This window comes from Entelurus aequoreus, linkage group LG04, assembly GCF_033978785.1.
Source record: "Entelurus aequoreus isolate RoL-2023_Sb linkage group LG04, RoL_Eaeq_v1.1, whole genome shotgun sequence".
NCBI classification, from domain to species: Eukaryota; Metazoa; Chordata; class Actinopteri; order Syngnathiformes; family Syngnathidae; genus Entelurus; species Entelurus aequoreus.
In genome coordinates, this window is record NC_084734.1 from 40256920 (window position 1) to 40283884 (window position 26965).

General features: G+C 42.2%; 1 protein-coding gene across 3 annotated transcripts in view; it reads left to right on the forward strand.

The window, feature by feature from the left end:
* ncoa1 (nuclear receptor coactivator 1) overlaps positions 1–23623 on the forward strand; it is a 114630-nt gene extending 91007 nt beyond the window's left edge. For 2 of the 3 annotated variants that reach the window (XM_062044873.1, XM_062044874.1), the window contains exons 4-22: positions 5752–5918; positions 5997–6103; positions 6556–6733; positions 7418–7597; positions 7666–7758; positions 7869–8009; positions 8085–8232; positions 8359–9271; positions 9876–10076; positions 10476–10812; positions 11321–11491; positions 11885–11993; positions 12070–12238; positions 12314–12634; positions 13067–13162; positions 19246–19633; positions 19749–19917; positions 19988–20171; positions 22402–23623. In XM_062044873.1, the coding sequence (XP_061900857.1) occupies positions 5752–5918; positions 5997–6103; positions 6556–6733; positions 7418–7597; positions 7666–7758; positions 7869–8009; positions 8085–8232; positions 8359–9271; positions 9876–10076; positions 10476–10812; positions 11321–11491; positions 11885–11993; positions 12070–12238; positions 12314–12634; positions 13067–13162; positions 19246–19633; positions 19749–19917; positions 19988–20171; positions 22402–22587 (4258 nt within the window). In that variant the 3' untranslated portion in view covers positions 22588–23623. Of the gene's footprint in view, positions 1–5751; positions 5919–5996; positions 6104–6555; positions 6734–7417; positions 7598–7665; positions 7759–7868; positions 8010–8084; positions 8233–8358; positions 9272–9875; positions 10077–10475; positions 10813–11320; positions 11492–11884; positions 11994–12069; positions 12239–12313; positions 12635–13066; positions 13163–19245; positions 19634–19748; positions 19918–19987; positions 20219–22401 lie in introns of all 3 variants that reach the window. The other variant, XM_062044875.1, reaches the window with a different exon arrangement.
* Positions 23624–26965: the final 3342 nt, after the last annotated feature.

Below are 26965 nucleotides of genomic sequence, written 5' to 3' on the forward strand. Positions count from 1 at the left end.
ACTATAAAGAAAGGGGAACATGAATTACAAAACGGCTGGGGTAACAAATACCGAGCAACCACACGATAGCAAAAAAAACAACAAGCAGGAATAGCAATTAGCACAGATGCAAAAATGTGTTGAAGGAAAGTGTCGGGACACGAGTCAAAGCTCTCACGACCCCAGGTGAACCAGGTTAGCTTGAATGCCATCATGGTGATTGCAAACACGTGTACTCAGGTACCCCGCCTTCCCTTGGTCATCATGGTAACTAAACACACTAAAAATTATCAGAAAACAGGAAGCAACTACTCAGAGAAAAGCCATGAGGCAAACAAAAACTAATATATAACAGTACAAATCCCGCATAACGCCTTCCAGGCAGCGAACCTCTGTCAGAGACCACGTCGGCAGGGATACACTGCAGCCGGAACTAGTTGAACTAGTAGGTTGGCAGTCTCTAATGTGGATGGGATCTTGGGTAGGACTGGGAAGTGTGCCATTTTAGAAAATGTATTGACCATGGTGATAATGACAGTGTTGCCGTTAGATGGAGTCCTGTGAAGAATTCCAGGCCATTGTGAGACCATAGTCGAGAAGGAATGGGGAGTGGTCTCAAAAGTCCAGCAGGAGCTTGGTGAGAGGGTTTATTGTGGGCATAAATATAACAAACTGTGACAAACCCCTTAACATCTGCTCTCATGGAAGGCCACCAAAACCGCTGTGACAACAGAAAAAAAGTCTGCTTAATACCTAGGTGGCATGCCAGTCCGGAACTGTGGCGCCGACCAGCAGGACATTCAGCAGGAGCAGTTGAGTCCTTGAGCGCCGCCTCCATCTCGTGTTCTACATCCTACTGGAGACCCTTGAGGATCTGAGATGGGGGAATAACTATTTCGGGAGGGTTATCATCCACCACCAGGGAGTGTAACCTGGAAAGTGCATCAGACTTGCCATTCAAAGAACCTGAACGAAAAGTCAGAGTGTAACTGAACCTGGATAAAAAATAATGCCCATTTTGCCCCTCTGGGATTTAGTCGCTGGACGGATCAAATGTAGTCCAGGTTTTTATGATCAGTGAATATAGTGAATGGTTTTTGAGAGCCCTCCAAGATATGCAGCCATTCATTGAAGACTAATACTATGGCAAAAAATTCCCTGTTGCCAATGTCATAATTTCCTTCCAGTCAAGTCAGGCGATGAGAGAAGAAGGTGCAGGGTTGCAATTTCAAATGGAGGGGTCTCACTGAGAGAGGATGGCCCCCCACACCGGTGTCAGAAGCGTCGACTTTAACAACAAACAAAGAGGAAATGTTACAGTGCACAAGTACGGGAGCAGAAGTAAATAACCTCTTGAGGTTAGCAAAAGCTGTTAGTGTCAGAAGACCAGTGAAAGGGGATCATAGCAGAAGTTAGCTCTGTCTCGGTTAATGCCACACGGCTATAATCGCAGATAAAACAGCGAAAGAAAATTAGCAAAGCCCAAAAACCTCTGTAGGAGTTTTTAGAAGTAGGCGTAGGCCAGTCCAACACCGCCTGGATCTAAGCTGGGTCGAGTCTAAGTCTGATTATAAACCCCAAAAATGACAAGGAGGAAGTGTGAAAAGCACATATTTCTGCTTTGACAAAAAGCCTATTTTTAAGTAGTCTTTGAAATATCAGGAAAACTTCCTGTGTGTTCCTCTAGTGTGCATGAAAAAATCAGTAAGAACAAATCAACCTAATGTGTCGCAGAAGACATTATTTATAAGACCCTGAAAAACAGCGGGGGCATTTGTGAAGCCAAATGGCATGACCGGATATTCAAAATGTCCCAAGGGCATGCTGAAAGCTGTCTTCCATCCGTCCCCCTCTCGGATGCGAATTAAATGATAAGTATTACGGAGATGTAATTTTGTGAAAAATCTGGCCTGATTAAGGAAGCTGAAAGCGGAGTCAAGCAGAGGTATGGGATACTTGTTCTTTATGGTGATAACATTAAGTGCCCGATAATCAATACAGGGTCTCAGTGAACCATCCTTCTTCTCCACAAATGCAGCCAATGGTGAGGAAGAAGGAGGGATAAAACCAGAAGCAAGGTCATTAGAAATATATAGCTCAAGGGCCTCACGTTTTGGATTGGATATATTACAAAGGCGAGAAGTAGGGTGGGAAGCATCCGAAACGAGGTCATTACCGCAATCATAAGTCGATGCGGTGGCAATGACGTGACTAGTTCCTCGCTGAACACCTAACGCAAGTCATGGTACATAGGTAGAAACAGTAGAGAGATTTGACCTCCTCAGGAATGATCTTAACAAGTTTAGGTAGACACGGACTGGCAGATCTAACAGTGTGAATGGAAAAAAAACAATCCAACTACGAATATTATTGTAAGGGTAGGACAAAAAACTGGTGGTCCCTCTATATGATTCCTTGGCAACTGAAGGGTAAGAGGAGCAGTCTGACATGCTACTTTGGCTAGCAGACGCCCGTCGAGTGAATGTACAACTTTGTGTATCAAGCAGCGACACAGGTATATTATGTATCCTGACTGACTCCTCATCTAAAAAACAGTCTTAAAGGCCTACTGAAACCCACTACTACCGACCACGCAGTCTGATAGTTTATATATCAATGATGAAATCTTAACATTGCAACACATGCCAATACGGCCGGGTTAACTTATAAAGTGCAATTTTAAATTTCCCGGGAAACTTCCGGTTGAAAACGTTTATGTATGATGACGTTTGCGCGTGACATCGATGGTTGAAACGGAAGTATTCGGACACATTGTATCCCAATACAAACAGCTCTGTTTCCATTGCAAAATTCCACAGTATTCTGGACATCTGTGTTAGTGAATCTTTTGCAATTTGTTTAATGAACAATGGAGACTGCAAAGAAGAAAGCTGTAGGTGGGATCGGTGTATTAGCGGCTGGCTGCAGCAACACAACCAGGAGGACTTTGACTTGGATAACAGACGCGCTATCCGACGCTAGCCGCCGACCGCATCGATGATCGGGGCAAGTCCTTCGCCGCGCCGTCGATCGCTGGAACGCAGGTGAGCACGGGTGTTGATGAGCAGATGAGGGCTGGCGTAGGTGGAGCGCTAATGTTTTTATCATAGCTCTGACGAGGTCCCGTAGCTAAGTTAGCTTCAATGGCGTCGTTAGCAACAGCATTGCTAGGCTTCAACAGGCGGCACAGCATTAACCGTGTATTTACAGGTCCAGTGTTTGGTTCGGTGTCTCCTGATAGTAGTATTGTTGATTTTCTGTCTATCCTTCCAGTCAGGAGCTTATTTCTTTTGTTTCCATCTGCATTTAAGCACGATGCTATCATGTTAGCTCCGTAGCTAAAGTGCTTCACCGATGTATTGTCGTGGGGATAAAAGTCAATGTGAATGTTCATTTCGCGTTCTCAACTCTCCTTTTCAAGAGGATATAGTATCCGAGGTGGTTTAAAATACAAATCCGTGATCCACAATAGAAAAAGGAGAAAGTGTGGAATCCAATGAGCCCTTTTACCTAAGTTACGGTCAGAGCGAAAAAAGATACGTCCTGCACTGGACTCTAGTCCTTCACTCTGACGTTCCTCATCCACGAATCTTTCATCCTGGCTCAAATTAATGGGGTAATCGTCACTTTCTCGGTCCGAATCCCTCTCGCTGCTGGTGTAAACAATGGGGAAATGTGAGGAGCCCTTCAACCTGCGACGTCCCGCTACTTCCGGTACAGGCAAGGCTTTTTTTATCAGCGACCAAAAGTTGCGAACTTTATCGTCGTTGTTCTCTACTAAATCCTTTCAGCAAAAATATGGCAATATCGCAAAATGATCAAGTATGACACATAGAATGGATCTGCTATCCCTGTTTAAATAAAAAAAAATCATTTCAGTAGGCTTTTAAAAACAGTCATCAACTCACAAATCAATTAAAGTCTCAATATCTAATTTATTATTAGCTGAAGATGCTCAATGGTAGGTGGGGTCGAGGACAAAGGTTAAAGAGCCAAAATCGGTGTCATCCCACTGGGAGAGGGTGATGACACCTGGTCACGTGGCCGCTGAGTCGCAGGTAGTGATGACGTGACGTGACAGGCAGAGGTGTAGTCGCAAATGGCGACTTCTTTCATCAATGTCTTCGGGAATGTCAATAGACACCATGTCCTGAGTCAAGGCGTCCAACAAGGTAGTTAAATTCCAGTCGCTCTTTGTAGCGAGGGTGCGAAACTGGATAGCATAATCAGAAACATCTCCACTTGCCGAAAGCGGATAAGGGAGCGCGCTGCCTCTCTGCCCGGTGGAGTCTTTTGAAAAGGTAATTTCAAGGCTTTGGAAAAGACCTGGAATTAGTTGCAGATCAGGCACTGTTGGGTCCACTCTGCAGTGGCCCATGCACATGGGAAATGGCAAACGCAACCTCAGCACGCTCGGATTGGAAAGCGGCTAGTTGAAGCTCAAAATGGATGGAGCACTGGACTAAAAGGGCTCTGACGTCACCCGAGTCACCAGAAAAACACTCCGGGCAAGAGACGATGGGGCAGGAGGCTGGCGCACTATCAGCAGGAGTCAGAGAGAGAGAAACAGGATGGGCGCCACGCCGGAGCAAGGCGGCAAAGGAGGTAAGCTGGGTTTTGATGTTTCTCATCCGAGTCTCTTGGCGTGCGGCAAGACCGCTCACACCACCGCACAATTTGGCGAGACGTCTCTCCTGGTGGCAAAGACGATAGGCATGCTCATGGAGAGCTTCTTTAAGGGTGTCCGTTTCTGTGGTGTCCATGTTGATGGTGGAATCTTTTGTTAGGATCTGACCAGAGGGGCCAAAAGGAAGACTGCAGAGAGGATACGTGAAGCAATCAAGTGGGACATTTAATTTCAAAACTAGGGAGTAACAAAAAACTACGAGACTAGTGGGAGAAGCCAATGGCACAACAAAACTAGGGAAACAAAGACAGAAAAAAAAACTATAAGGAAAGGGGAACACAAATTACGGGAAGGCTGAGGTAGCAAGTACCGAGCAACCACATGAGAGCAAAAAACAACAAGCAAGAATAGCAAATAGCACATAGGCAAAAATGGTGTGGATGGAACGTGTCGGGGCACAAGTCAAAGATCCCACGACCCCAGGTGAATCAGGTTGGCTTAAATTCCATCACTGTGATGTGCTCAGGTACCCTGCCTTCCCTTGGCCTTCATGGTAACTAAACAAAGAAAAATGATCCGAAAACAGGAAACAACTACTGGGAGGAAAAACAAGGAGGCAAAGAAAAACGGATACATAATAGTCTCCAAAGTTTTAAACTAAACTCTGGGGCCAGTCTGATATAATTCCTGGGGCGGATTTGGCCAGAGGGCCGCCAGTTGAAGAGCCCTGCCCTATAGTAACAACAACATGATTACATATTGTTAGTTGCTTCTCTTGGACTGCTTTTGTGTGTGTGCACATGCTCTCTTCTTTTATGCACGGACAATACAGCGTTGAGTGATAAGCCTAAACGCCAGACAAATTCCTCTGACCGACAAGCATTGATTATTCAATATAAGTAATGATTGTGAAAAATATATGTTTTGTTACTAGTGATAACAGAAGCTAACCGTTGATGTTCTTGTTATATTTTTGGTTTAAAAAATGTTCACTATGATTAAGTTGCAAATAGCCACTTTAACTTCAATACCATTCATTATCTTGCAGAACTCCCCCAAGGTTAATCTATGTAAACAGATTAAGATATACAATAAGCATTTTGCAGTATACATCCGTTCTGAATGTTTGTTTGTTTTCTACGCAGTCTGGAGAAGCGCAGACGAGAGCTGGAGTGTCGCTACATCGATGAGCTGGCTGAGTTGCTCTCCTCTAATATGGGCGACATTGCCAGCCTCAGCGTCAAGCCTGACAAGTGCCACATACTCAAGAGCACAGTGGACCAAATCCAGCAGATGAAACGCCGCGAGCAGGGTGAGGGAGCACTAACTTCCTGTTCAATGTTTCACTTTTGCCGTTTTTTTGATGTGTGTTTGTGTGTCACTTCGACAGAGAAAGCGGCTTTTCGATCTCCAGATGACGAGGTGCAGAAGAGCGATATCTCCTCCAGTAGTCAGGGCCTGCTGGAGAAAGAGGCCCTGGGGCCCATGCTTCTAGAGGTGAACGTCTTTTCTTTCCACTGTGCTGATCTTTAACCTCATAAGACCCACATAAGTTTTTGCATTAAATACTAAATTGGCCATAGTGTGTAAATGTGAGTGTGAATGCTTGTCTGTCTCTCTATATTGGCCCTGCGATGAGGTGGCGACTTGTCCACTCCACTCGAGTGCAGCTGAGATAGTTTCCAGTCTCACCGCGACCTCAAAAGGCATAAGCGGTAGAAAATGAATTGATGGATGGATTTGTCTTAGCTTTGAAATCTTTTGTTTTTTTGGACAGAAAATATTTTTATGCAATGTCCTTTGTACTGGACAACAAGTGTTGTTTATCTTGGAGTAGTTTGCATTTGAAAAAAAACTGTGACATGTTTGTCCTTTACAGAGGACTTTGCATTACTTCATCTAAGGAGGTTAAATAACAGACTTAACCAATTGATCCTCTTCGTCCCCAGGCCATTGATGGCTTTTTCTTTGTGGCGAACCGTGAGGGACGCATCGTCTTTGTCTCTGAGAATGTGCTGAGTTACCTGGGATACACTCAGGAGGAGCTGATGACCTCCAGCGTCTACAGCATCCTTCATGTAGGAGACCACAACGAGTTTGTCCGAAATCTGCTGCCCAAAAGTCTGGGTGAGTGGGACCAAAAGGTAGTTTTGTGCCGTTGTACTGACAACCTACTGGCCTGGCATGCAGAGTTGTTTTTTGACATGGTTTTCATCTGTATTTTGTCAAAAACTCAAATAATCTTTTTTTTTTTCCTTAATTTTTACTAGGTCATGTAAAAGTACTGGCAGTAAAAGCGATTTATGTCACTCTCCTAAAACGCTTATTTATTAGCTAATTAGACCTTCCTAGTGGGACAGTTTACATGCTAAAGAAAGCTAGTAGCGGGCAAATCAGCAAATGGGTTTTGGCAGCAGATTAAGTGTACAGTCAGTTAATTAAAAGGGTTTATTGATGGCAAATACCGTAGGTAAAGCAAAATCCGCAGAGCTGTGTAGGAAAAGGAGAGAGGGAGGACGGAAGAATTGGAAATGAGGACACTTTTAAGAGGGTCTCAAAGCTGCAGTAAACTGTGCTTCTGGCATATGAGGAAAGACTAAGTGAGAATAGGAAGAAAAAAAATATTGTTTGCTTTAGCCTTTAATCAATTTCTAATTTAGGTCATTAAAATACAAGTACAAACACATCTTATGGTAATAACTGTTGGTCAGTTGTTAAAGCAGGGTGTGGTGTGGTTCACATTAGTGGTTTCTTATAGTATGATATAAGTCATACAGTAGTTAATCACCCACTCCCCTTGTGTGCGCAAAGTAAACGGTGTACCATGGCCTCAGCAACCAGGCCGGAGGAACAGCCACACCTTCAACTGCCGCATGCTGAAAAGGCCGCCCGACGAAGCGGACTCCGAGAACCAGGAGGCCCGGCAGCAGTATGAGATCATGCAGTGTTTCACCGTGTCTCAGCCGCGGGCTGCGCAGGAGGAGGGAGACGGTGCGGGAAGATGGCACTCAAGTCGTCATTGATTTGGAACACGTTCTTACTGTATGTGTTGTCTTTAGACCTGCAGAGCTGCCTGATCTGCATTGCCTGCCGTATGCCTCGCACCCAGCCTGTCTGCACAGAGTCTTTCATCACCAAGCAGGACACCACAGGTGAAACACCGCTTAACTGAATGTTGAAATTGTATTTCCCCCCATGTGAACCTCGACTGTTTAAATTGAAGATGTGTTTACAAATATCGTGTGTGTGTTGATCCTTTCAGGGAAGATCATCTCTATAGAAACCAGCGCCTTGCGAGCGACAGGCCGGCCTGGCTGGGAGGACCTTGTCAGGAAATGCATCTATGCGTTCTTTCAGCCGCAGGGAAAAGAGCCCTCCCACGCCAAAAAGCTGCTGCATGAGGGTAAGTCGCGACTTTATTAATTGCTCCGTTTAATTACCTGTTATTGCATCTTGCATCTCTGTACATTGCCACCAGTGATGACCCTTGGCACCGCCATCAGCCCGCTGTACCATTTCACGATAACTGACGGCACGCCGCTCAGTGCTCAGACCCGATGCAAGTTCTGCTGTCCCCCAAATCCAGACGTTCAGCCTTTCATCATGGGCATCCACACTATTGACAGGTACTCATTTGCTCTGATGTGGAGGGAAGGCGGTTTGTTTGTACTCATTAGTAGTATCATTGGTTTTAGCCTTATCTTCTTTTTTCACATCCTTCGGTGGATGCATTTCTCATTTCTTTTTTCTAGGGAACACAACACTGCTAGCTCTCAGGAAAAAACTAACCCCAGCCTTCCGCCAACCCTCGGCAGCCTTGCCCAGACGCCCTCTCACTCGCCGGTCCTCGCTGCTGGCAGCAACTCAACACAGACCTCAGGCCGCGCCACCGCCGCCACCTCTGGGCTTCACCTCAAAAACAGCAACGTCTCCCCCCAAGGACTAAACCCAGCTACGTCCACGGGATACCTGTCGCCCGTTCGGACGCGACCCCAGCAGGTTAACAGCCCCTCACCCTTAAGCAGCCCTGTCACAGCCACCCCTACCTCTTTTATGTCATCTGCCATGCCACGGGCCAGTCCTGGTTTAGGAGGGAGCCCTCGGGTGCCAGGTCTCCATTCTCCAGCTGGAGCACTGACCAGACAGCATTCTGGTGGTGATGGTAGTAACGGCGCCATTGCTGGATCAAAAGGATCCTTCTTTAGACAAGCCGGTACCCCCATCGGCTCCTCATCTCGGTCCGTAGCAGAGGGAGGTGTGGAGGACTCTGTCAAAGCCCCCCTCCCTTTTTCCTCACCACTTGGTAACCTCAGACTCAATCAGCCCCAAGACAGCAATGGCACAGGAGTTGAACCCGCCAACTGCGCCATCCATTGCACCTCGTTGCCTCATTCCAAAAACTCTAGCGGTCCGCAGTGTCCGGCCTCCCACAGCACTCTTACAGAACGACATAAGATCCTACACAGACTGCTCCAGGACAGCAGTCCCAATGATTCCTCAGTCACAGCCAACACCACCTCCGAGGACGAAATTAACAGGAGTGAAGTGGAGATCAAGAAGGAGCCGCCACTGAGTCCGGTGGTGAGCATGGCGCCGCTCAAGTCCGGTTCCAGAGAGCCGCAGGACCACCAGTTGCTCCGATTTTTGCTCGATACAGATGAGAAGGTAACTCTTAAGTCCATCTTTTTACATTCTTAACCTGTTTCCGAGTCTATTTTGCCGGAGATGTGAGGGTGCAGTTAACGGCTGTAGAAAGTTAACATTTTAGGTATAATATCATAGAACATCATCATAAGATCATATCTTGACAGTTGTTAATGAGATGTGTAATTATATAATATACTAATGTACTTTTTCAACTATAATATAAAACACAGTATTTTTTTCAGATAGTTTAGCATATATTATTCTATATTTGATTGGTTTTAGCATCTTTAATGCATAAAATGTATCAAAGTGTCCCCCAATATCCTTTATATAATTTGTTCTTGTTTTCAAGTTGGGGCACTGTTGCCTTAGTGGTTTGTTTTAATTTGATCACTTGATGTTGTTGACTGTCCAAGCCTCCTGCTATCGCTAACCAAATGACAGCCCCTTTAGACTTCAGATATGGACCGCTCTCTTTTTCTCTTGTGCCAACTTGCTCTTGTAACGGGCTACACACTCACTCTATACAATATAAAACATGATTAATATGCTCAATAACCATCCATTAACAGCAATCTAGCATTGCGCACAATCCTAACTTAGAGTAAATCTGTCTCTGAAGGACTTGGCAGACCTGCCTCCTCCTTCAGCTCTCAGCCTGCAGACCGTCCGAGTAAAGGTGGAAAAGCGAGGAACCGGCGAGGCGTGTGTGGTGACAGCGAAGTCCACTGGCGTCTTCAGCTCTTCGGCTTGCGTCAGCCCCAAGTTGAGCCCCGTTGGGGAGAGCCGGCGTGACAGCCGCCGGAATAGCCGAGACTCCACGGTACTGTTGTTCGTGCAGGACCGTTAATAATGAACCATTATTAGTAGTGTGCATCCTGGAAGAAGTCACATGACACCAGTCATTTTCTAAACATACACAAAGCATGAGAAACATCTTGACAAGAATTGTAATTTATGAAATCTTTTGATCTATTGTTGCCGTCTGGTAATTGTAAATCATATGTGGGTAGTTTTTTTGGACTTTGGCTCCAGTGTAGGCTCAGCCACGAGCTGCAGCTTTTGAAGCCGATTGGCCTTTGACCTCGTGTTTCTGCCTTTCCCTCACACATTATTCTCTAATGCCACTGTTTTTTGCACCATTACACCCTTCACCCTCTATTTTGCTTCACACGCCTCCTCTTTATCACCTCTCATTTGCTGCTCTCATCCCCACCCTCAGATGTCCGGCGGACCTGTTGACACGGACCCCCTCACCCAGCTGCTGCCTGGTCTAAGAGGCCCAAGCGGGGCCAAACAGGGCACGAGCGAATTAGCCACCCCTGGAGGAGGCCCATTGCTCCACTCTCCTGTCACCCAGCCTCCTGCTCGGCTCCACTCACCAGGGCCTGCGCTCCAGTCCCCCCTGTCTTTTCCACACTTGCAGTCCCCGTCACCTCAGCGCCACTCCACCTCGCCCCAGTCCAAACTGCAGTCCCCCACTCAGCTCAAGCCTGGCGAGACGAACACTCCACGTGGTGTAAATGTGAAGAGGGAGCCTCCCAGCACTCCCAACAGAGGTGTAGTTTCATTTTGTCATGGAGAGGCGGGGCTTAAAGCTGCTGTATGTTTTGACTATGCTAAATGCATTACATCCTGCCCTCTTCTGGCTTTGACACATAACACCCAAAGTAACACATTAGACACACATTAGTTATGTTTCTTGTCAGCTAATGATAGCAGTTTCGCAAAGTTTAACTACAAACTTTAGCCCTCTCGACAATTTGCATTCAATTTGATTAAAAGCCAGTGGTAGTGGTTTTATATTTTGTGTTATGTTTTTAACCCGGCTACATACAGCAGCTTTAGGCACGGCTGCAAATTAGCTGCCAACTTCAGATACACTGTCAATAACCTTACCAAAAATGTCTAATATTTTCCAAACCTTAAGCAATCATCACATATTTTGTGTCCAGCCATTATTTTAAGTCTGTGTGCCACCTTGTGGCATGTAGAGGCTTTGCAAATGACAAGAAAGTTCACAACACTGTACATGCCAAATCACTTTAATGTAACTGTCTTACCCAGGCCACAATGACGGTGGAATTGCTTCAGGCTGCAGCCTCCAGAGTCAGTCATCTTTCGATTTCTGCAGTCCCCCAACTCCCAGCAAGGCCCAGGGAGACCTCTTCCAGACTCCCAAAGACAGCAGCCCCTTTCCCGAGGCAGAAATCATCAATCCATTCAGTTCAAGCACTGGTATACAAATAAAACACACTGTCACTTCTGGGGAAAACAACTTCTTAACACCAGTGGGAAACAGTTCTATTCAGGGTCTGGAGTCAGCATTGGGAAAGAAATAGAAAAATAGTCTCCCAGCTTGACATATTTGGGGAGTAATTTGACACCAAAGTACACAAGAACACTAGAGTTGACCTCAATAGGGCACCCTGTCACACACCTGACTATGCATGTCATGGCTGCAGGGCGTGTTTGTACTCTGCCACATTCATGTGAACCTACAGCACTCATTTGCACCTCAGTGTTAGCAAACTCAACAATTTAATAAGTACTCTATGGTATTATTGGCTTTATTTTGTTTAGATACATATGAATGCTGTTAATTTACTATGTGTTAATTAACCCTTCCAGGGCCTAGCAAGTTGGACTTGGCTGACTCTCAGTTACAGCCATTGTCTGACACAATGTCCTTTGATGTCCTCGGAACCCCGTTACAAGCGCCCCTGGCCTCGCCCCAAGAGTGAGTATCAGACACTCCACACTTTACGATGGTGCAGCAGCGCACTGAATCAAGCTGTGTGGTTTTACTTGAGCAGGCAGTGTGTGCCCTGTACACTGGATGAAGTCTTGGGCCCGCCCACAACACCTGAGGCCCGGAACGATGAGAAGGCTCTGCTGGAGCAACTTGTATCCTTCCTGAGTGGTACAGATGAGAGTGAGCTAGCCGAGTTGGACAAAGCCCTGGGTATTGATAAACTAGTGCAAGTAAGTGTATTAATAATTGTGCTTTGGTGATATTTCTTGTCTCTCTTCACTCATTATTGACATATCTGCTCACAGGCTGGCTGCTACAACCCAGTGCCTCAAAGCTTCCCTACTCAGCAAGTCACTGCCACCCCGGTCTCACTGGATCCCAAGCTGGCCTCCGGCTCTTCCCACTTCACGCCTGCTCCACCTTCTCAGTTCCCCCTGGAGCTGCAGGCCAGCGTGGGGCAGCAGGGTCTCGGCTTTGGAGCTGCTCGAGGACCGTTCCCAAGCGGGACGCACGCCTTAGGTCTCAGACCAGGGATGACCCGGCCGCAAGGGATAGGCACCCAGGTCAGGGTGCCACCCAACCAGCTCCGTCTTCAGCTGCAGCAAAGACTTCAGGGTCCTCAGCAGGTGGGCGAAAATACATGGTCTTTTGTTAACAATATCACACAAGCATGGAGGATGCTTATTTGCAAGACAACTTAGTGCTGTGGTGAAAAGATGAATCTTTTGGATGCAAGTGTCATGCATGGATAAATCCCTTTGATTTTATCATCACATTTACACAAAGCTTCCTCAGCTATTTAAAGGAATGAAGGCCAAGCCAGAGAAGAGCAACATGAATAATCATTTGTGCTAGCCCAGCGCTCACTAGCATTTATTAAAAAGGTGTGCACAAGAACTTTCAGCTTTCCTCTCCTGCCTCATCGCTTATATTCATTTCCCCTATTCTGTCCATCCCCATTACTTCTCAAAGGTTCTGGCCATGCCCTCAGCTTTTAATCTTCATAATCACTTTCCGACTGCTGCTTGTGATTTCCCATTATTCTCTTTTGTCCTCAGCTCCAGAACCGACTGGCGATGAATGCTTTTCCAGGAGGTCAGCAAGTGAACTTGGGGATCTGTCTGGGGGCACAGCAACCTCAAATTCCTTCACAAGTGAGTCACAATAGCAGCAGATCCAGCTGTTTTCTTTCCCACTGACATTACAGTTGATCAAAGGTAATACCGTATAATATGCCTCACACGCTTGTTATAGGCACTTTAAATGTAAAATGTTTAGGTTCTACTCAGTAATGGATGATAAGGAGACATAATAGGTGGGAGAACAGATAAATTGGACTTGCGGTCTCGCCTTTAGCGCAAAAATATGATTTCATCTGCTGTGGCCCTGCCTCCATCTTCCTCTAAAGCGAGGTACGCTGCTCCGCTGCTGGGGGTTCTTGGCGAGACTAAAATTATGCAAGCGTTCTTCTAAGGCTGCGTCATCGTAATCTAAACAAAGCCAGTGCTGCCGAAGCCACACATGGTGCCCCCATCTTACACCTACATGTACGTTGTAATATTATGCTATAAATCTTATGCTTTGTTATCACATATTTACTGATTATAGCCGACTTTGGTTGAGACGAGATGTGTTTTTGTGAAAATGTTATATTGTCAGGTCCTTCAACACTGCTTTTTTTCAACAAAAAAATGGGGGTGGGGGATAATACAGTGAAAATAATATAATAAAAAATATGAGAGGGAGAAACAATCTTAACTCGGGGTGCAACAGTAGAGGTAACCCTCGGAACCACAGTTTTCAGTTCTTTTTCAGCCAAAAAATTAATTCTGCAGTAAATATCAGTGGTGTACTGAATAACTTAACATTTACTAAACAACATTTTCGAATGTAAATTGCATTATATTACTTTATTACTTGTATATCAGTGGTTTTCACAAGTGGTTTGCCAAGTGGTAAACCAATTTGCAGATTTTTTAATTAAAACATGTTTCAATGCAGTTTGAATTTGAGGTAGTGTAAAATAATTTGTGCCAAGTTTGCCAACACAAAAATAAGTTTAATAATAATTACAGGAACAAAAAGTGTTTATCCACAAACTTAAAAATAATTTAAAGAAAAGGTTTAAGTTTTTTAGTACATGTTATATTCTCTGATAAGTTAAATGAAACAAAAAGGGTGATTCAAAATATTTTGTGATGCAAATGTGATTTTTCTTTCGATGAACTTAGTAGATAAGTTTATTTTGCCAATAATGTGGTTATTAAGGCGTATTGTCCTTTGCATGTGCATGAAAGGGGGCTTGTTCCTATCGCTGCAGTGTTTGGAAAGTGAAAAGTTTGCCAGACTCGACCTAAGGGCTAAAATCATCTGTGTGATGTAATTTTGGAAATGATGGCGCTCGCCGACCAGCCCTCTACCGACATTAAAAATACTGGCCTTTGTCAGGACAAACCTTGAGGTACAGAGTTAGGCTCAATCTGAATACGCCCCCTGTCCTCTTGTTTTAGCCCTTCCCCCTTCGTTTTGTGCGTTCACGTCGATCAAGTGGTGTTTGAATTCTCCGTTAGGTAAGGGGAAAGGGCCAAATGTGACGGCTGCAGAGCCCTTTAAATGAAATGAGCTCGGGGGGCCTCCCTATGATATCGAGGGAGAGGAGAAATTTACAACATTACACTATGCCTGCTAAAAATGATGTCCAAAAAACAAAAAGAAGCCTACAAATATAATACGTTTATTGTTTATTTTCATGATGACGCTCATGGTTTTGTTGAGATGTTTATCCCTTTCTACTCCGCGCAAATGTTGGTCTTTTTTTAATTGTTGGTTGTATTTTTTTATCGCTTGTTAAAACAATCGAGTTCCAGTATATTTTGCTAAAATAACTGTAACTATAATATTTATCAATGTAAAAAGAATAAACAGCACAGCCACATAAGCCACGTTTTCGATTGTTGGTTTATTCTATGTTTTCACCGCTCGCTACAACAAGCCAGGAACGCGGTTGAAGCTACCGTAGGTTATTGCTTTTGAACACCGCACTACTTTTTTTTCTGCCTCATTAGTAATGTAACATAATACATGTTTGTGAGCACTCTGTACATTACATTCTCCCGTTGCCATCGGTTTCTGTCTGGAAACACACGTGAGACCAACGTGTAACGGTATAACTATCGGATGCATTTTTTTTTAAGGGGACACCTCAATGATCCGCTTCAGAAACGACAACAAAAAGGTCTTTTTACTTCTTGATGTAGACAGGTGAAAGAAAAAAAGAGACCTAGAAAAGCCGAACAAATCCCGTGCAACAGCATCTTTAAAGTAAACAAACATATGTCGCATCTGCTTTACGTCACTGCAGGCAAACGGCGAGGGTTGATGACGTACCAAAACTCGAGCGACGTCCAAATGCCTAAGGGCGTATTTTCAACACTTTGCCATGGCACTAAATAGTTAAGTCAAGGGGGAGGGTTGGAAAGAAAGGGTAAGAGGGAGAATTCAGATTGATCCTTAATCTGAATTTAAAGGCCTACTGAAATGAATTTTTTTTATTTAAACGGGGATAGCAGATCTATTCTATGTCATACTTGATCATTTCGCGATATTGCCATATTTTTGCTGAAAGGATTTAGTATAGAACAACGACGATAAAGATTGCAACTTTTGGTATCTGATAAAAAAAAGGCTTGCCCCTACCGGAAGTAGCGTGACATAGTCAGTTGAACATATACGCAAAGTTCCCTATTGTTTACAATGATGGCCGCATGAAGTGAGAGAGATTCGGACCGAGAAAGCGACAATTTCCCCATTAATTTGAGCGAGGATGAAAGATTTGTGGATGAGTAAAGTGCAAGTGAAGGACTAGTGGGGAGTTGAAGCTATTCAGATAGGGAAGATGCTGTGAGAGCCGGGGGTGACCTTATATTCAGCTGGGAATGACTACAACAGTAAATAAACACAAGACATATATATACTCTATTAGCCACAACACAACCAGGCTTATATTTAATATGCCACAAATTAATCCTGCATAAAAACACCTGCGTGTTTGTTACGCTAGCTCCTAGCTCCTCTGCTAGCTCCTAGCTCCATAGAACACGCCAATACAATTCAAACACCTGATCAACACACACAATCACTCAGCCCAAAAGACCGTTCACCTAACCCAAGGTTCATAAAGCTTATATATTTTTAAAAAGTTACGTACGTGACGCGCACATACGGTCAAGCTATCAAATGTTTAGCAGCCAAGGCTGCATACTCACGGTACCTGATATTCAGCTGGGAATGACTACAACAGTAAATAAACACAAGACATATATATACTCTATTAGCCACAACACAACCAGGCTTATATTTAATATGCCACAAATTAATCCTGCATAAAAACACCTGCGTGTTTGTTATGCTAGCTCCTAGCTCCTATGCTAGCTCCTAGCTCCATAGAACACGCCAATACAATTCAAACACCTGATCAACACACACAATCACTCAGCCCAAAAGACCATTCACCTAACCCAAGATTCATAAAGCTTATATATTTTTAAAAAGTTACGTACGTGACGCGCACATACGGTCAAGCTCTCAAATGTTTAGCAGCCAAGGCTGCATACTCACGGTACCTAATATTCAGCTGGGAATGACTACAACAGTAAATAAACACAAGACATATATATACTCTATTAGCCACAACACAACCAGGCTTATATTTAATATGCCACAAATTAATCCTGCATAAAAACACCTGCGTGTTTGTTACGCTAGCTCCTAGCTCCTCTGCTAGCTCCTAGCTCCATAGAACACGCCAATACAATTCAAACACCTGATCAACACACACAATCACTCAGCCCAAAAGACCGTTCACCTAACCCAAGGTTCATAAAGCTTATATATTTTTAAAAAGTTACGTACGTGACGCGCACATACGGTCAAGCTATCAAATGTTTAGCAGCCAAGGCTGCATACTCACGGTAACTGGTATTCAGCTGGGAATGACTACAACAGTAAATAAACACCAGACATATATATACTCTATTAGCCACAACACAACCAGGCTTATATTTAATATGCCACAAATTAATCCTGCATAAAAACACCTGCGTGTTTGTTATGCTAGCTCCTAGCTCCATAGAACACGCCAATACAATTCAAACACCTGATCAACACACACAATCACTCAGCCCAAAAGACCGTTCACCTAACCCAAGGTTCATAAAGCTTATATATTTTAAAAAAGTTACGTACATACGCAAAAAAAAGTTGCACACATACGGTCAAGCGATCAAATGTTTAGAAGCCAAAGCTGCATACTCACAGTAGCACGTCTGCGTCTTTGTCATCCAAATCAAAGTAATCCTGGTAAGAGTCTGTGTTGTCCCAGTTCTCTACAGGCGTCTGTGTATCGAAGTCAAAAGTCCTCCTGGTTAGAGTCTCTGTTATCCGAGTTCTTCCATCTTGACTGCATCTTTCGGGAATGTAAACAAAGAAGCGCCGGCTGTGTACTGTTGTGGCTGACTACGTTCGAAAAATACGTCCATTTCGCACCGACAACTTTCTTCTTTGCTTGCTCAGCTTCCTTCTCCATAATGCAATGAACATGATTGAAACAGATTCACGAACGAGATGTCCAGAATACTGTGGAATTATGAAATGAAAACAGAGCTTTTTCGTATTGGCTTCAATGTGGAAGGCATACCCGTGTTCGCCGGTCTACGTCACGCGCATACGTCATCCTCAGAGGCGTTTCGAACCGGAAGTTTAGCGGCAAATTTAAAATGTCACTTTATAAGTTAACCCGGCCGTATTGGCATGTGTTATAATGTTAAGATTTCATCATTGATGTATAAACTATCAGACTGCGTGGTCGGTAGTAGTGGGTTTCAGTAGGCCTTTAAAGAAGTAAAATGGAATAAAAAACTTTGTTACTGTACTCAAAAAGTACAAGAAAATGTGTTTTCAGTACAACCCGTCCCAAAAATAGACACAGTATACAGGGGTAGACGAACAGAAAGACCGATGGGTTTCCACCAAGCGGTGCCCCGTTAAGAGGTAGGAAGGAAAGGTAAACAAGGGGGAGGAGGCAATAGAAAAAAAAACAACTCCTAAACTAAGCTCCTATTTGGGGGGTTCAGTTTGAGATCAGTAAAAAAACCTTCAAGCAACATAAGCACATATGAACACTTATTACGATACACAAAACTCGAGACTGAAGCCCGAAGCCGCAGCCATCAGCGGTGCTGCTCTGTTGTCCATCATACCGCGGAGGGTGAAACAGTGAAGGCGTAGGATAGGGGGTGTATGTGAGCGTATCTGTATACTAGTAGTCCATAAGCTTGGAAGTCGCTCCGTTCGACGTCACAGCCTTTTGCTTCATTCTGAAAAGTGACATCAGCTGGTTGCTAAGGAGTCAAAAAATTCCAAGGTGTCCTTGAGGGAAGAGGAAAGGGAAGGGATGTCAGGAGTGTCTCACTACAGTATTCTCACTGGGAGAGTTATCAACGGTGACCTTGCCAAGGCTGGTGCGAGGGAGTCGAAATATAAATAAGAATTGTTTTGTTAGGGCGAGCAGATGCATTTTAATAGATTGTCTACTCAATTGTCTGTTCTGGTCTTCAAGTTAATTTCGTCTTGCAAAGCAGAAAACTTCCCTGAGACGTTATCCAGTTTGCGATTTAATTAAAAAAGAGTTTGAGTGCCTACAGCCCTGTCCATCCTATCAATCATGACAGCCATAACAGCTGCCATCATCTTCCGAATAATTCGAAACACTCGGGCAACGCACAATCTAAACAGCAGATGACCTGTTATCATAGTTCCAAATAAGTGTTGATGTCCTTGATGAAAATAATCACACACAACCTTCCACTCCTACAAGAGTCCATCGTGTATCCAGAAACAAATGTTCCATCAGGACAGATAGGTTCCCCCAAACCTGAGCTTCTTGTCGAGAAGATCTTGTCTATTTCGTTAGGAGGAAAGGTGATCAATTTCTTTGTTTAGATTTTGGAGAGCAGTGCAAAAAGAGGCTCCAGAAAAGTTACAACAAGAGAACGCTGTTCATTTTTCATCCCTAAAATAAAAATCTTACACATTTGTATTTTCCCTCAAAATTTCAAACATGCGTTTCTACTAAAATGGTGCAAAAAAGAGTAATAGCATACGAATATGCCCCCCATTGATAAAATAAAAACTATTTGACTAATCAATGTTTTTTCTTGATTGTTTTTTTCTCCGTCAGCCTCCATTGAATGCCCAGATGCTAGCGCAGCGTCAGCGGGAACTCTACAGCATCCAGCACCGGCAGCGCCAGCTTTTCCAGCAAAAGGTCATGTTGATGAGACAAAACATGAGCGGTGCCCCTAAGGTGGTCACCATGGCCCCGAAAAGTGCCCCCGCCAACATGTCTGCGCCTCTGCAGCAACAACAGTTCAACTTCCCTGTCTCAGGAAACCCTACCTCACCAAGTCACTTCAGTGGTCCCATGCCGGGGGGCCCCCTGGACAACAAACTGCCCGCCAGTGTTGCCCTAAATAGCCAGACATTACTGGGGGGCGTTCAGGCTCAGTTTAGCAGCGCCATCAACTCATCATTGCAGCAAAGTCTGATGCAACAGTTTGGGAGCGCTGGTGAGTTTCAGAAGGCCTACAGTATATTTAGTGGAAAAGTGCCTTTGTTGGCCACACACAATGTTCTTGGCTGCACTTGCAGGTGGTCTTCAATGTAACTTTCCTGTTTTTTCAGCCATGGTGCAGCCAGAAACGCCTTTCCCCCCCGAGATGAGCCCAACCAGTCCATTGTTGTCGCCACAGAACCCCACCTCCCAGAGTCCTCTGCTCCAGCAAGCCCCGCCTCCTGGCTACCAGTCTCCAGACATGAAGAGCTGGCAGCAGGCGAGCGTCAGCAGCAACAGGCGTGTAATACACATATTTCAATGTCACACACTTATACAGTGTAAATAACACTCTCTCTTTGTGCCGCAGCCTGTTCAGTCCGTCAGCGCTCGGTGCAGGACAAACTTTTGGCCAGCATGGGGTGTACAACAACATGAGCATCACGGTGTCCATGGCCGGGGGCTCAGGCAGTGTGGGCTCCTTACCTCTCATTGGGCAGCCTGCTGTTGGCTTGAACAACAACAGCGCGGGCTCCATGTGTAGCGACCAGCAGGTCAGCCACCTTTAATATCCACACGATGGATATTATTATTACGCAAAGTAAGCATTATTCATTGTAAACAAAACTTAAAAGAACCATTTCCAACTTTCCATATATAATTTTTAACATTATTAGAGAGCCCTCTTCACATTAAATAGTCACCTTTACACACGTTTGAACAATAGTAATCCTGCCTGAGGCTGAGCCAATCAGTGGTCACAATAATAAATAGCGTGCTCTGATTGGTTTGGTCTAATTTAGTGGCCATTACTACTGTAGTATTAATATTTTTAGTTCATTTAGCAATTTTCATTCTTAAAAATACATTAAATGTTCTTTAAAACCCACATGCCCCACATTTTGTATGATCCTGTGTCTGTTTGTCCAAATCTTGCCCCATATTTTCTACACTGGCTCAGTTTATCGTAGAGCCAAACATTGCTTGTAATAAACTAGTCAGCAGAATCCAATGCCCAAAAAAGAATCACACACACATCAGTGACTCAGTTTCTGCCTTTTTCATTGTGTGTAACCATGTGGCCAAAGAAAGTTGAACTTTGATAAGAGAAACACTATTAAATTCAAGAAAAAACATGTTGCAAAGTTCGAAGGTGGTGTCCGCGTCGCTCTCCCATCCTCCCTTCACAGATGAAATTCTTAAAGTTAAAAGTATAAGTAGGAGCCTAAATACTTGGGCTGTAAATCTTTGGGCACCACACAATTCAATTTAATTTGATTCTTGGGGTTAACGATTCGATTCAGAATGGATTCATTGGGTGCCAGTTTTATGATTACCTACATTCTTTCATAAAATAGATAAACAGCTCTGATAAATGTCTGAATAACTTAAGATAAAACTGGTTTTGTTTCTACCCAAACATTTAATAAAGTCAAATACAAATAAGGCAACAAAAGAAGTATCCAACATTTATTTTTTCTTAAATAAATCTGTACAGCAGATATGCAATGGGATTTGCCTGAGTGGCTGGACAGGACAGCTTAAAATTAAATAAATAAATAATACATTTTTTCTTTTCTTTTTTTAAATTGATTAAGAATTGTTACAAATAAGAATCACGTTTCATTCAAAAATCGATGGACAGCCCTACTAAATGCTATTTACAGTAAGTTATTCATTAATAGTTAATTAATGCTTTGTTTATCCAGCTAAATTTACATTATTTATAGTAGCGAGTAGTTACAGTATTACTCCTAAGTCACACTTCAATTCATTGCAATTATTATGTTTTTGTGGTTTGTAGATGTATTATTTCATATAGTTTTTATTATATAGAAGAGTATGGTTGGCTTTATGATAATATACTCTATGTGCATGTTTAATTGCTCAGAAAAGGGAAAGAAGTTTGGACACCGTAATGCTGGTCCGACATAGTGGAGTGGAGCCACACAGTTTTTTGATACCTGTCTTATTACTTCGCTATATTTCTTTATATACCTTTTTTGTCTACATTGTTATCATTTTGCATTTTGAAATAATGTCGGTGTTTTCAAGTAAAAATTAAACACTCTTGCAAGCAGAGGAAGACGAGGAAGTATAGGAGCATCAAGCTAAGGCTTAATTAGGAACATACAATAATGTTTAATCTGCATGTAAACTATATATTGTATCTATAAAATGGGTTTTGTGTTCATATTTTATGGTGTCTGGAACAGATGAATTAGATTTACATTTCAATCGTCCCTCACTATAACGGGCTTCGAATATTGTGGCTTCATTTCACTCTATCACATTTTAAGTCAATTTTTTTAAAGAACATTTAATGTATTTTTAAGAATGAAAATTGCTAAATGAACTAAAGATGAATACTACAGTAGTATTGGCCACTAAATTAAACCAAACCAATCAGAGCACACTATTCATTATCGTGATCACTGATTGGCTCAGCCTCAGGCAGGATTACTATTGTTCAAACGTGTGTAAAGGTGACTATTTAATGTGAAGAGGGCTCTCTAATAATGTTAAAAATTATATATGGAAAGTCGGAAACTGTTCTTTTAAGTTTTGTTTACAATGAATAATGCTGACATTGCGTTTTTTTTTTTTTAACCACTGTCAAGCTCGGAGCCAATTATCAGCTAGAAGGGAGAAATTACAGTATTTATTTTTGGGAAAATGACTTCAGTTTTTGTACGATGTGGTTATAACAAAAGCCAAGGTTCATGATAGTATTATTCTTGCACTTTTGAGTGTGTATGTAAAACTTGCTTTTCACATGTGCAGGTACAGCAGGTGCAGGTTTTTGCGGACGTCCAATGCACCGTCAACCTGGTGGGGAGTGACTCGTACCTGAGTCAGGGCTCTATCACAGCAGCCGCCGCCGCCGCCCAGAAGGGACCCGGACTGCCGGGCCCCCAGACCAGTCAGGCCCAGCAGAAAAGCCTCCTCCAGCAGCTGCTCACAGAGTGACAACCCCTCACTCTACCGCTGTGGCGCTCCTGCTCCCTCTTCACTTCTACACCGACGCTCTGGACCCGTCGCTATCTCTCTCACCTTTTAGGACGGATGCCGGGACGGCGCCGGTTCACGCCGGTCTGGCTGTTGGTGGAGTTAAACCAGCTCGCCATTGGCGCGCTCAGTTCTTCGAGACGAGACTAGAGTCAGAAGGATGAGCAGTGTGTTTGAAGCTGCCTGTCTGATCTGTCTGACAACCTGTCTGTCTGCCTCAGCCTATTGAAGGCAGTGTTGTCTTGCTGCTCATTCCCCCGCTCACCTACTTCCTGGCCCCCGCACACACGGCAGTTCGTGTGCGGGACTGCCTCACGCGGCTCTCTGGATTTTCATTTAATTCGATGTTCTTTGTACCTGTCTCTCAGCGATGTGGGAATGTCAACAGTTTGCGACCTCAGCGGCATTGTGGGATAGAAGCTCGGTATCAGCTGGTTCTGCGACGGTCTCTCTCAATCAGCTACAGTGCCTGGTGGAAGTTTGAGTTTTGTTCCCAAGCTCTGCTTCTTCTTCTTCTTCTTTTTCTTTGTCTTCTTCTTCTTCCACACACGATTGCGTCTTTTTGTTTTTTAATGTATTTTATTTTGTAAAACTCTGAAAGTTCTAATCTCCTTATCATCATCATCATCATCATCTTCCTTATCTTGATGCTCATCAGAACAAGCTTTGACAACAACCAGGACGGATGGCTGAATGGATGGATGGGTGGGAGACAGACGGGATGCTGCTCACTTGGAAACTTACGTGTCTTTCTCTGTTTTTGTTTTTTATTAAGTCTAAACACAAGACTGTTTGGATCAAACTGTCACATTTTAGCCCTCGCCTCAGCAGCTGTGAATACCAGGCCCGCTTGGCCTCTCTCTAATTCTCTCTCTCTCTGTGTCTCCCAATGCTAACTCGGCCTATCAGTGTTTGCCATGCAGCCGTGTAGTATTGTTGTACAGTACAGAAGGACTAAGACTGGCTGTTCTCTAAAAGAAAAATAATTGATGACTCAGCAGCAGCAAAGCCTTCTCAAATGTGATTTTTGTTTAATTTTTTTGGGTGGGTAAGTTCAAGGGTAAATGTTGCAGTGGAGGAGGAAGTAGTTCCCTAGTCGACAATGTGAAGATATTCATCCAAATATGTTTATAACCCCCCCGTCCTTGCCCGTCTCCCCTTACCCTTTCATTATCAACTATACCCCTACTTTGCTATTTGTTTTTGTCTTACATACTATTGATTTCTGCAAGTTAACATTTCAGTGTGTGCGCGTGCGTCTCTATACACAACATGACTACGCCCCCTACTGTTGATGCTAGTAACAGTATTCACAGCCAAGGGAAAGTATTGCTGATGGGTGCATGAGTGTCTCTCTCTCAACACCCACCCCCCACCTGGCCACATGTTGGTCAACATATGCAAAAATCCACATTCCACCCTGGAGAACCTCCCTGGTGCCTTCAGAACCACTTTTTAAGCAGCACCGTGTGCAGGAACAACTCATAATTTGGGCAGAATAATACTACTTGTGAATAAATTGATTAGGATTTCTGTAGAAATATTTGTGGATTTAAAGAAGACCGAAAGAAACATTTGAAGATATTGTTTAAAAAGGGAAAAAGAAATGCCCCAAAATAAAAATCTTAAAAGTATTTAAAAAATGTATGAAGTAAAATAAGATTCTAATATCGAAAAAAATGTAGTGTTACAATAAATAATGAAATCTGTTTAAAAGAAGGAAAAAAATCTAAATTTGGAAAACACCAAAGTATTCTATATAATATAAAATTAGACATTTAGAGATAACCAAAAACTAAAAATCTAAACTATGTACAAATATAGAAGTTTATATACATATATATATATATATATATATATATATATATATATATATATATATATATATATATATATATATATATATATATATATATATATATATATATATATATATATATATATATATATATATATACACATATATATATTTATATATATATATATATACACATATATATATTTATATATATATATATATACACATATATATATTTATATATATATATACACATATATATATTTATATATATATATATATATACATATACAGTATATATGCATATATGTATATATACATATGTATAATATATATATATATATATATATATATATATACACACACATATATATATATTTATATATATATATATATATACATATATGTATATGTATATACAGTATATATGCATATATGTATATATACATATGTATATGCATATATATATTTATATATATACAGTATATATACATATATGTATATGTATATACAGCATATATGTATATATACATATGTATATATATGTATATATATACAGTATATATACATATATGTATATACAGTATATATGTATATATACGTATGTATATATTTATGTATATATATATATATATATATATATATTATACATATACATACATATAAAAATGAAAAACGCTTCCAAAATATTTGACAATTTTTTAAAAATTATTCAATATATGACAAGCGGTAGAAAATGGATGGATAAATATAATTTTTTTTTTTTTTTTTAAAGTAAAATAAAAATAAAAAAAGTTTAGAAATAGATGAAAAAATGTAGAAATGTTTCCAATGTTAATCATGTAAAAAAAAAATTGGGAAAACAAAAAAAATAAATTAATATGTTGTTTGAGTATAATCCTGCTAACACATATTCAGTGGTAGAATGTTGTGATAGGTTATCGATTAGTTAGTTGTGTGATTATAGAGCCCCGGGCTGCACACACACGCACACGCACGCATTGCGATGTATCATCTGGTTACTAACAAACATACGCTGCACCGTCTTGTCAGGAGAAGCTGTGTCATTCCCTGTCCTACCTCAGAGCACTTTTATTTCTTTACCTCATCATCTTTGCCAAACACACGCCAAAACTTTTGGTTGTTTCGGACCTCGTTTCACTCACTGTGAACTTGGTTGGCTGGCTTTTAAACTTGTGGTATTTTCATGCAGTACATCCAAGAAAAATGCTTTTTGACTTCCTTTCCTAGCGGGCTTTCCCAGACTTCTTTACCTCCACACCCGCTCAGAAATGTAACTTGCTCAAATAAATTGCGCATTATTGTCAGAATATGGACTCATACTCTACAGCAGGGGTGTCCAAATGTTTTACATTCATAGATTCCAGTATTTTATTCTGACTTGCAAGCCATTTTGGCTCCTGGCAGTTTGGGGAAACCCCGCTTAAAATTTTGTTTTTCAGGACCTTTTTCTATCACAACCATCTCTTGCCGTTTTGTCTTTGTAAGTTTGACCTGTAAGTTGTGCAATATGGACAAAAATATTGGGACCGGAAGTGTTCACCGCTTCCATTTTAAAGCATGTATGTTTTTTTTGTCCATTAGTGAGGTCAGAGGTCACTGGGGTTGGACCTTGTGCAGTGTTTCCCACATGACTGCAATCTATCTGTGATGTTGGATTTTGCATAATTGGCTTTGGCGCATGTAAGCAAAAAGCATGAACAGCAAAACAAGCACCTTTAGACTTACAGTAGTACCTCAACTTGCGAGCCTAGTCGGTTCTGTTATGGAGCTCTTAACTCAAAACACTTGTATCTCAAATCAATATTTCTTCTTCTTCTTAAGTCTTATGTCTTCTTCTTCACACCCACTTTCTTTGTCGCCATGGTTGGAAAACAAAGTTATGTCGATCTCAAGCTACAGGGTAATGCTAGTGAGTAATACAAGATGTTTCCGGCAGATCTTACGAGGTTTCCTGTGACATTTGTCACGCCAACTAATGACGGGGACGCTTGTAACTCAAATGTTTGCTTTCAACTTAATGTGTAACAATTAGCTAAGAGAAAGTTATTATTTTTAAGCTGAAGTACCTGATACCAATATGTATTTTCAAAATAAGTTAGACCACAAAAATGTTTATTATTGGCTTTATAATAGCAGAACATCTTATCAAACAATGTTGGCATGAAATAAGATAGTGAACATACTAGACAACTTCTCTTTTAGTAGTAAGTAAACAAACTGGTTACAAAGGTGACATATGCAGTAACATATTGTGTCATTTGCCGTTCTATTACTTTTGTCAAAATTATGAGGGACAAGCGGTAAAAGATGGATGATTAATCAAGTGTTACAGTAATATTTGGTTATTTTTTGTTTCAACATGTTCCATCTACACTTCTGTTAAAATGTAATAAGCACGTATTCTTCTGTTGTTTGGATACTTTACATTAGTTTTGGGTGATACTACAAATGCGGGTATCGATCCAATACCAAGTATTTGTACATTGGTCATAATTAAAGTGATCCTGTGTCCAGTGA